Raw genomic sequence first — 10,628 nt, 5'->3', positions numbered from 1 at the left:
GTGAATCTGGAGATTGATGTTCTCAAGCCTTTGCTGCCCAGAAGTCCCTCTGGTAGCCACTTGGGAAAGGTATGACAGAGCAGGAAGATGGCAATGACAATGGCACAGGGAAAAGGAGCACGAGAGCCTCAGCCAGGATTGAGCGTTGAGAATGATCCTCAAGGCTTACAAAGATTAAAGTGTAAAGAGCAGGTGTCTGCAAGACTTCCAAAAACAACCTGAGCTACACTACAACTGAATATTTTCTTTCCTTTTTATAGTGCTAGGGATTAAGCCCAGGACCTCCCAGGCACCAGGCAAGTGCCCTGCTGCTCAGGTACAGCCCTGCCTGGCCCTTACCTTTATACCCTGGTGATGCAGTGGCTTGTTACACCAGCATCCCCACACATATGGGCAGCCCATGGCACTGTAACGTTACTATGGCCACGGTGTCACCAGACGACAGAGACCTTTCACCTCCATGATATTCTTAAGGAACTACCGTGCCTGTGTGGTTGGCACTGTGCAGCCCACGACTGCAGACAAATGTCCCATCAGAGGGGTGTGAGCGCCTGGTGGTGGAGTCTGGCACGGCCTGTGAGCAGGGACATGCAGATGGATACAGGTGCAGACCACTCGCATACAGGGAGTGGGGCGGGCAGGAACCCTCTCCTCACAGGCCATGGTGGGGACTGTGTCTACCCAAAGGTGGGTAGGGATGGCCAGAAGAGCCTGGAAGGGACAGGCTGAGAACCTGGGGGCTGGGGTGTGAGAAGTGAGCAGCTGGAGTACCCTGCTCCTCCTGCACCCCTACGTGTGTGCAGAGCAGAAGCCTTGTTAAGCCACACAGGAATGAGAGTCCCTCCTCCCCAGGTGACCACAGAGAGGAGATTCCTGGCAGTTCTCACTGAACCAAAGGTCTTCTTCCCTGCCAGTTAATAAGGGAGCGAGCTGATTCATGCCACAGAGGGGATCCGAGAGAAAACTCCGGCCTGCAGTTGGGGATCTCTGCTTAGTGGGGCCCTGGCAACTATGCACGAGGTGGAGATACAGGAGGATGTGAATTTGGGGTGCATGTTTGGTGCACTGTGTGCACGGTCCTGTGACCCGTGGCTCACCCCTTGTGGACCTTACATAAGAGAGAACTGGGAGAGCGGCGTCTGGCAAGCAGCATCTTGGGAAATCTGGAAGCAGTCCACGCCAGGCTGAACTGGTAAGTGGCCCCACACCCAGGGCAAACGCAGAGCTCCCTTTGGGGACTGGACGGGAGCCCCACCCAAACCTTCAGAGACACATCTTGCATTTCAGAATAAAACAAAAACAGACAACTGAAGACCTAATCCTCAAAACCCCAGCTGCAGGGAGCAGAGGTTGGGATTATGCTACACCCATATTAACATATTGTTTTATCCTTGTCATGCAAACTTCCTGGGCAGGGGCTCCAAGAGGGCCACGTGGGGGGGAGGAAGTGGCCTTAAATATGACCCCTCTTGGTTCTGGCTTCTTTCAGGAGCCCCAGCCACTGGGAGAGGCTGTGTTAAAGGTAACTGTCTTTCCCCGGTCCCTTTATTTCCCCTTAGGTAGGATTCCCTAGGCAGAGCCTGCACTTATAGCAGAGTTCCTAAGGCTCAAAATCCTCCACCCATCTCTGAAGGGAGCTGGTTTCAGGGGCATCATCTCCTGAGCATCCTCCTGGTTGGGCGCAGAAGGTCTGAAGCTGGATTTCTGACACTCTGCCATTCCCTTCCCTGGGAAGCTGAGTTCCCAGGAATCTGTAGAGCAGGGCACTGAAGAGGCTTTGGGTGAGAGGCTTTGATGCACCATCAGGACATTGTTCTCTGCCAGAAGGGATGAATAGCTAAGGGAACGCAGTGCAAATAAAGACAGGCATGGGTTCAAAGCCTGACTTTGGCTCTTAGCAACTGCAAGACCAAAGACGGGGCATTAAATGATTTCCAGCCTTGCTTGCTTCATCTGGGAAGTAGATTGCTAACTGTTCCTGCCTCATAGGCACTACCACAGAGCTTCTCCGAGGACCGAAAGGGAGCCTGAGGGAGAACCCAGAACTTGGTATGCCTGGGAGCAAAGTCAAAGTGGGCACAGGTGAGGGGAGGGAGAGGAGGGATGCTGGAAGTGAGCCCAACCCATAAAGAAGGCTGGTGCCGGAAGAGGAAGCCCGGACCATTCCATAGCTGCTCCCATTCAGGTACCAGGCACATTTGCAGGTGCTTTGTGTCTCTGTTAATTTTTCAGTAACTCTGTGGAGCAGAAGGGACCTCGGAACAGTCCTTTCCAGACACCTCAGTTCTGAGTGGTGATGCTGGGGTGCGAGTCCAGCCCAGTGTCACACGGGCTTTCCCCTGCTGGGTTACCTGCCTTGATGGCCAGTGGTCGAGCCTGTGGCTCTGGTTCAACCATACAAAGATCAGGAAGGGAGCAGACAGCAGTTCTGCAGGGCCACTGCCTGAGGTCAAGGAGTCCAGTGAGGAGCTTCCCCTCGCCTCCTGCCAGATGTAGGGAAAGGCCCATGCCATACCCAGGCTTGGGGCACCCTGGATGCCAGCAAGGTCCCTCTTCACTGTGCAGAAAGTCTGGATTAGGACTGGGAATCCGCACCCTGTGGGGAAAGGAAGCAGTGGAAGGAATCAGAAACCAAAATCGAAGCAGGATCGCATTCTGCATCTATATATCAGCTTTGGGGTCATTTTAGTTTTTGAAAATGGAATTAGCCTTAATTTTTCTGATGTTAAAAGTTATTGCAGCAAAAGTTATATATGTAGCATATATGAATATCTCTGGATACACACAGATACACACATGCCTAATACTTGGGTTGTTCCATCCTTAGCCCTGTAGCGTGGGATGTATCTGGAGCAGGCAGAACTTGTGGACATGCTGAATAATTGGCAGTTTCATGCCCAGATACTGCACAATATGCCACTACACAGATGCAGCACAGTTCATGTAAACTACCTTTGAGGTGGGCCTGTAGGCACTTCCTGGTATTTCTGTTACAAATTAACTGTGGCTTTCTTATTGATGAATATTCAGGAATACTGTAATTAGTGGAAACTCCTGGATATGGACCTCCTGCGTGACAGACAAGGTTGGAAAGGCTTTTGCTCAATTCTGCCCAGTTGTCCCTCGAAGAGCCATGCCCAGATTTTTTTGTGCCAGTAGAAGGAATCACCTCCACATTTTGGTGGTTGTTGTTGTTGTATTTTGAGACAGGCCCTCATGATGCAGTTCAGGCTGGCCTTGAACTCACTATGTAAGCCAGACTGGCTTCAAACTCGGTGACTCTCCTGTCTCAGCCTGCCAAGTACTGGGGATTGCAGGCCTGCACCATCACACCAGGCTACCTCTACATTTTGCACCGAAACTCGAAGCCCACTGAGGTCTTTGCCCACACCCGGTGTAGCACACATTGGCTTAAAAACGAAGGCTGAGGGGCTGGGGATTTAGCTCAGCAGCATAAGCTCCTGCCTTGCAAGCAGGCAGTCATGAGTTCAATCCCCAGTACCAGTAAAAAGACAAAAAAAAAAAAGAAGGCTGGTCCAGCTCTAGCAAGCTACCAGTACCTGTGAGAACAATGGCTTAGACTGAAAGGCTTTGCAGGCAGTTGGGTGTTGGTGTCTCTTTAATCAGCTTGGGTGTGGAATCTTGACGGGTGTTCACACATGTAATCTGGAAAGTAGGTAGCCAAGCTCTTGGCTGTTTTACTGGGAATGTGTCACCAGCTTTGCAAACAGGTAAATGCAGGAATGGAACTGGAAGAATGCCAGGAAGGAGCCTGCCTCTGGCATATGCATGGTTAGGCCTAGGGTCCCTGTCCAGGATCCTCACACACCCTGCGGAGTGTCATCGGCTCTGGGAGACATCAAAACACCAGGACCACAGAGCTGAGTCAGAGGGAAGGGGGCGCTGGAAATCCGTTTTTCCTGGCTCTTCCTGTAAAATCAATGTTGCCAGGGTGCTGTGAGAGGGAACGAGTGACAGGACAGAGGCAGGATGCAGGTCAGGCAGAGATGCGCCCGGGTGCCTCCCGCCCGCCCACTGCAGCGTGCTCTCTGTTTCCAGGAACCATGAACAAGTTCAGCGAAGTGGTGAAGCAGGCGCGCGCCGCCTTCAACTCGGGCCGGACGCGCCCGCTGCAGTTCCGGATTCAGCAGATGGAGGCGCTGCGGCGCATGATCAAGGAGCGCGGGCCGGACATCACCCGAGCGCTGGCCGCCGACCTGCACAAGGTGCTCTTGCCCCGAAACGGGCGGCCGCTGTTCGGGAGAGTGGGGCAGAGGCGCGACAGGGACAGGGATAGTCGTGAAGTACGTGTAGGGGATTTGAGCGCTCGGGGATTCCTGTGAGCACTTTACAGAGGCTTCCGTGTGCCCCCAAAACTCTCTGCTTCGTGATCATGATATAGAGGAGAAAATGAGGCCTGGAAAAGATTAGGAACAACTTGGGGGATCACCCAATTCATCAGCCATCAAAATGAGGCCCTCTTCTTTGCACTGCTCCCCCCGTACCCCAGCAGATCCCATTGTTGAGCAGGGGACTCCTTTCTGTGGACTTCTCCTTCCTGGCCTGGCTTTTTCGCACAAATGCAAGATTAGATCACCCATTTCAGCCATCTCTCAGCACATGGCACCTCTAAACTTCTGGCCCCTCATTCCTTCCTCCTGAGCTCCAACTAGGAACCCTGGTGGCCCACATCAGGAAAACAACACAACTCCCTCCACTAGAGGGCACCTCTCCCCCAGGCCTGCTACTTCCCTCCCTGTCCCCCAGCCAAGCTGCTCCATACACCTCCGATTTCACACATCTTTCACCTGGCTGCCAGTAACTTACTGAATGCGCTTCCACCCTCCTCTTGCCTGGGAGAAGAGAAGAGGGGTCCCTGCAGGGCCCAGAGCTAGAGAGCTCACCCTTTGCAATGTCAGGGCTCACCCCAGTTGCTCCTGAGCTTCTATATTTTTAAAAATTGGTCAAGATTTCCCATCTTAAAATATAAACAAGAAGAAAATTCTTTGTTTTAACTGCACAGCCAAAGTTCATTTTTTAAAAAAATGCATGTTTGCTGTCTGTGCCTCCTCTCTCCCCACCCCTGGCTGCTCCAGGGGTGGCCTGAACCCCCATACCCCAGGGGCTAATCTCCAGCACTACTTCCCTGGGTCTCTTCTCTGGCTGGGCTGGGAACCATGGTGAACAGCCCCCCAACATGGCTGTCAAGCGCCGGTGGCTCCCTGCTCGTATCCTGGCTACACAGCCTTGGCTGGGGGTCCCAGCTCACATACAGCCTCACCTGCAGAATGAATGGACCAGCTACTATGAGGAGATGGTGTATGTCCTGGAGGAGATCGAGCACATGATCAAGAAGCTCCCCGAGTGGGCTGCAGATGAACCTGTGGAGAAGACTCCACAAACACAGCAGGACGAGCCCTACATCCACTCAGAGCCCCTGGGAGTAGTCCTCATCATTGGTGCCTGGAACTACCCCTTCAACCTGATCGTTCAGCCCATGGTGGGCGCCATCGCTGCAGGTACTGTGGGCTCTATTCCAGGAGGGGCTCTGGGATTAGAAACTAGTTTGACAGGTCTATTACAGGAGGCTGCAGGGAACAAGCCATCTAGTCAGGCCTCCTGGTACCTGAAGCCAGCCAGGTAGTGTTCACATGGCGGGCCTCTTCCTGCCGTGGCAGGGGCCTCTTTCAGCTAATACAGCCAAAAGAGATCAGCTCTGCTCTCCCAACGAGGCCAGAGAATCTCTCTCCCTTCCCTCACAGACATCAGGTACTTAAGAAGCATGCCCAGGTCTGTGGGGACCAGCCTCCCAGCAACTACACAGAGGGAGCGACGCGGCCCTGGCAAGGGTGTATCCATGTGTGTGTACTGCGTTGTAACTGTGGCCTGTGTCCATGTGCCAACAGCACTTTCGTTCGGTCTTCCACGGATTCAGATGGTGGGGGACAAGCTCCAGGCTTAGTCACTGAGACAGCAGAGCCAGGGGTGGGGGGTTACTGTGGCCCTGAGTTGGTGTACTCTTCAGGGAATGCAGTGGTCCTCAAGCCCTCGGAGCTGAGTGAGAACATGGCAAGCCTGCTGGCCACCATCATCCCTCAGTATCTGGACAAGGTGAGGTGCACTCCACGGGTCAGAGATGAATATGTGGGAGACCTGGTGTTTGGGGCTTGAGACCTAGTGAATTCTTACATCCAAGGGCCAAGCCTCAGGAGAGTAGTTCCTAGCTGCTTCCCTCTCCTGTCAGGATGACAGGGCTCTGAGCCAGGAGAGGGATCTGAATGGCAGAGGCCAGCTGGGGTGAGTGGGGGTGTCGAGCTGTGGGGCTGCTGTGTCAGCCCCTCCCCACCCCCACGTGCAACAGTGAGGTGTTTGGTCTTTGCTGAGGCTCCCTCTCTCTTCAAATGGAAGGATCTGTACCCAGTGATCAATGGGGGCGTTCCCGAGACTACAGAGCTGCTCAAAGAGCGATTCGACCACATCTTGTACACGGGCAGCACAGCTGTGGGGAAGATTATTATGACAGCTGCTGCCAAGCACCTGACCCCCGTCACACTGGAGATGGGAGGAAAGAGCCCCTGCTACGTGGACAAGGACTGCGACCTGGACGTGGCCTGTCGGTGAGGCGGCTGGGCTTAGCAGGGCCGCAGTGGCCATTCAGTCTGCCAAGTGCTACCGTGCTGCTCTTTGTGACACAGGCAGTCCCTGCCCCACAGAGCCTGCAGCCATTGGCAGAAGGTCCAAGGGTGGTGGGAACCGGGGGACCCCATTCACAGAAAAGGCACAAGGAGTCCAGGAGGCTTCCAGGCAGAGGCGAGCTCCAGGTGGAATTCTGCTGTTTAGGCACCACTAGAAACCTGGTACTCCAAGCAGACACTGTAGGCAAAGAAAGTGTGGGGCATTCTTTGCCCCAAGAACTTCACTAAGTCTACCCTGGGCTGAGACAGGGATCACCTGAAGTCTAGCTAGACAGCGTGACCAGGGAGAAGAGCCATTGCCGGTCTTCTCCCCGGTCTCTGGGCTTTTATCTGGGCCTCCCAACCCTACTCAGGGTTCTGGACAGCTCTGTACCCTACAAGTGTGGCCCTTCAAAATAGGAGGTGCAAGGAGACAGTTCACCCAGCCCATATGGGAGTACAAGACTGTGATCAGAAATACGCAGAGCCCCCACATCCCAGACCTCCCCCAGAAATGCCCCATCTGTCACACATGAGCTTAGAACCCACAGGCTCCCAAAGGCCCCAAGGTAGGGGAGGTTCCTGATCTGCTTGGTGCAATGTCTGGGAGTGAGGAGCTGCTTAGGAGTCATGGGTGACAGCTCAAGCTCAAAGCTCTGATTGATGAGAGGCTCCCCTTCAGTGCTGGGCACACTGGGCCTTGAACCTGAGCACACAGAATGAAATGCATGTTCTCAGGGAGCCCCTCGTGGCTCGAGGAATGTAGCCCACTTGGGGGTTTTTACAGACGCATCGCCTGGGGCAAATTCATGAACAGCGGCCAGACCTGTGTGGCCCCTGACTACATCCTCTGTGACCCCTCAATCCAGAACCAAATCGTGGAGAAGCTCAAAAAGTCACTGAAAGTGAGTAAGGTCCCCAGGGGCTGTGGGGGAGAAGTCCATATGGCTGGATATGACACCATAATCAGCATCAGGATTTAAGCAAATACTGGATTTGTTTCTTCTGAGCGTACAAGGGATTCGCACGCTCATTGTAGATAACTTGGGAAAGATTAAGAAGCCTAAGGAGGATAAAGGGTCCCTGCTGTGTTGTGGTCGGAAAGCTTCACCATGACAAAAGTCCATGTCCTTTCCTAAATCTCACATTTTCTCAGGAGTTTTATGGAGAAGATGCCAAGAAGTCCCGTGATTATGGGAGAATCATCAATGCCCGGCACTTCCAGCGGGTGATGGGCCTGATCAAGGGCCAGAAAGTAGCCCTCGGCGGCACTGGGGAGGAAGCCACCCGCTACATAGGTGTGTGTGCTATTCTCACTGCCTTGCCTGTCCTGGCTACCAGGTGCTCAAATAGTTGGTAGTAACCGAGCACAGATACTTGGCAGACAGGCACAAGTCTATGGGGACATAAATCATGTTACCAGTGGGCCTGGGGTTGACTCTGGACCCTCTGCAGCCAGGTGCTGGGCATGGCTTCTAGGATACCCGAGGCTTCCTCCCAAAGGCCAGAGACCAGGGCATCATCTCTCCTCATCTCTGCACAGCAGATGGGAACAGCAGAGGCCACAAGTGGCCCAGGGGGCCAAGATGTGAAGTGCCCTCAGTGCTTAACCTGGGGTCACCAGACATGACCCACTAGGCCCCCAATTTGTTGAGACAGATAAGCTCCAGGAGGTACCCAGGTGGCTGGCAGATCAGAGCTCACTGCCCGCAAGCAGGTTAAACCATAATTGTTCCCATTGTCCATCACAGGAGCCTGGGACAAGACTGAGGGCCATGGAAAGACCTCTCCAGGCCCCATTCCTGCTCCTCTCTCAGCCTAGGCAGCTCCCTCTGCAAAGAGATGGACACAGGGTGTAGGGAGATCTCAGTACAGCTGACTCTGGTTCATTTCCTGCTTCAGCCCCCACCATCCTCATGGACGTGGACCCCCAGTCCCCAGTGATGCAAGAGGAGATCTTTGGACCAGTGATGCCCATTGTGTGCGTGCACAGCCTGGAGGAAGCCATCCAGTTCATCAACCAGCACGAGAAGCCACTGGCTCTCTACGTGTTCTCCAGCAATGACAAGGTAGGCTTCTCCCAGGTAGAGTAGCCACTCGAAGACAGGATCCAGGAAGCCTCAGATGTGAGTTCAAATTGCAGCCTTCCTATTCAGCTGTGTGACCTTGTGCAAGTCACTTAACCTCTCAGAGCTCCTTTGGCCTTGTCTCTTAAGACCAGAACAGAGAGCTTAGAATGAGGTGATAACACAGTGCCCTGTTCATGGTCATAGGAGCTGTTGTTCACCTTGTACTGCTGGCCATGTGATGTCTGGCAGGAGCAGAGGGTGGCTGGAGATAGTGACTGGGGCCCTGTCTCCACCAGCTTGGTTCTTGTGGCTCCAGGACATAGTCCCTCAGGGTAGGAGGGAGACTGGGCATCTCCTGGGCAGGAGGGCAAGGCCAGCAGCTGGGTCTCCATGTAGGTGATTAAGAAGATGATTGCAGAGACATCGAGCGGCGGGGTGACAGCCAACGATGTCATTGTCCACCTCGCCGTGCACTCTCTGCCCTTTGGGGGCGTTGGTGAGTCTGGGCTCATGCCATCTGCCTCCCTCTTGGAGCCCCTGGGGCTGGACAAACCCACCAGCGGATACAGGAGGGCCGAGAGCATGCAGGGGCCTCAGGCCTCTGCCTTCAAGTCCTACAGGATCTAGAAGCCACGTGGTGCACAGGCCTGTTTCACAGCGGTCCCACGCCAGGGACTTGTGACCATTTATGATGGAGTTGAGATCAGGCTCTCCCTGGACATTCTTTTGTCCCCAGCATAGGAGACACCCTAGGAATCAGCCACCTCCCCTGAGGGTATAGGCACAACCAGCCTGAGCAGGCTCCTCCACAGGGCACAGTGGCATGGGGGCCTACCATGGCAAGAAGAGCTTTGAGACCTTCTCCCATCGTCGCTCCTGCCTGGTGAGGTCTCTGCAAAATGACGAAGCCCACAAGGCCAGGTACCCACCTAGCCCAGCCAAGGTGAGAAGCAGGAGGTGCCATTGTGGGGAGTGAGCTGTGCGAGACACGGGTGAGACCCAGGTGCTCACCGACCCCTCTTCGGCCTTCTACAGATGCCCCGGCACTGAGGAGGCTGCTCCACCTGGCCGAGCTGTGCTTGCTCTTGCTGGAGGGTGAGATGCCCTGTTGACTCTCCTGCCCGTTGGAGAACTGCTTCTGGAGCCCCTAACCCTGGCCTCTTGTTCCTCTATGTCCTGTGCATGCCCCCACCTCCCAGGTAGACCCAGGACTGTCCTCTCTAAGTCCCTAGCCCTTGCTAGACACAGAGCAATAAAGCTTCCTGAGTGACCAGTTAAATGATGTGTGTGGTGCTTCTTTTCTGTGCTGCATCAACCAACCTCATCTAACCGGATTCTCCTGCCCCTCAAGACCTCCCAGTGGCTCTATGCCAGCCCCCAGGGCCTCAGAGCAGGAGGCTGTGGGGTCAGGTGATATCTGTCTTCTGTTTACACTTTGGGAAGTCACCTCCTTCCCAGTGTGTCCAGCCAAGAAGACAAGGAAGCTGAGTCTTGATAACAAAGTGGATCCAAACCCAGAGGCAAAAAGTTCTCAAATCAGATGTGGCATCTAGGGTAGAGGTCACTTCACATGGCAGCACAGTGGTCAACAGGAAGCTCCTTACTGTTGTTAGGGTACTGCTCGTGGGGGCAAGAGGACAGAAAGCCCAGGGCAGCAGGACCCCTGGTGCCCTTGCCACCTTTCTGTTAAATAGCCTCTAGCCTCTGGTCCCTAGCTCTGGCCAGGGCCTGCAGAGCCAGGCCAGGGTCCAGGAAGGGAAGCCTGAGGGAAGCAATTGCATTGGACACAACAAGAGCCAAAATCAGTCCCAGGTGACTGGGGCAGAGCCCTGGGGCTGGACCTGCCCTGCCAGGTGCACCACACAGACCCTCCTGGCTTCACAGA

General features: G+C 54.4%; 1 protein-coding gene across 6 annotated transcripts; it reads left to right on the top strand.

Moving 5' to 3' along the window:
* The first annotated feature begins 930 nt into the window (after positions 1 to 930).
* Aldh3a1 (aldehyde dehydrogenase 3 family member A1) lies at positions 931 to 10,022 on the top strand. Of its 6 annotated transcripts, none has more exons than XM_063241901.1 (12): positions 1,500 to 1,522; positions 1,990 to 2,049; positions 4,060 to 4,226; positions 5,288 to 5,519; positions 6,026 to 6,111; positions 6,409 to 6,617; positions 7,462 to 7,579; positions 7,831 to 7,972; positions 8,577 to 8,743; positions 9,140 to 9,239; positions 9,556 to 9,686; positions 9,779 to 10,022. In XM_063241901.1, exons 3-12 carry the CDS (start codon positions 4,065 to 4,067, stop codon positions 9,791 to 9,793), a joined length of 1,362 nt encoding a protein of 453 aa, XP_063097971.1. In that variant the 5' UTR covers positions 1,500 to 1,522; positions 1,990 to 2,049; positions 4,060 to 4,064; the 3' UTR covers positions 9,794 to 10,022. The 6 variants fall into 6 exon arrangements, with proteins under 6 accessions (XP_063097969.1, XP_063097972.1, XP_023418850.1 ...); XM_063241898.1 differs by having other exon boundaries at positions 4,060 to 4,304; XM_063241899.1 differs by lacking the exons at positions 1,500 to 1,522; positions 1,990 to 2,049 and adding an exon at positions 931 to 1,192 and having other exon boundaries at positions 4,060 to 4,304.
* Positions 10,023 to 10,628: the final 606 nt, after the last annotated feature.

Source organism: Cavia porcellus, unplaced genomic scaffold (assembly GCF_034190915.1).
Source record: "Cavia porcellus strain 051 isolate PalLab524CR breed Dunkin Hartley unplaced genomic scaffold, mCavPor4.1 scaffold_32, whole genome shotgun sequence".
Classification (NCBI taxonomy): Eukaryota; Metazoa; Chordata; class Mammalia; order Rodentia; family Caviidae; genus Cavia; species Cavia porcellus.
This window is presented reverse-complemented; position numbering and strand designations above follow the sequence as displayed.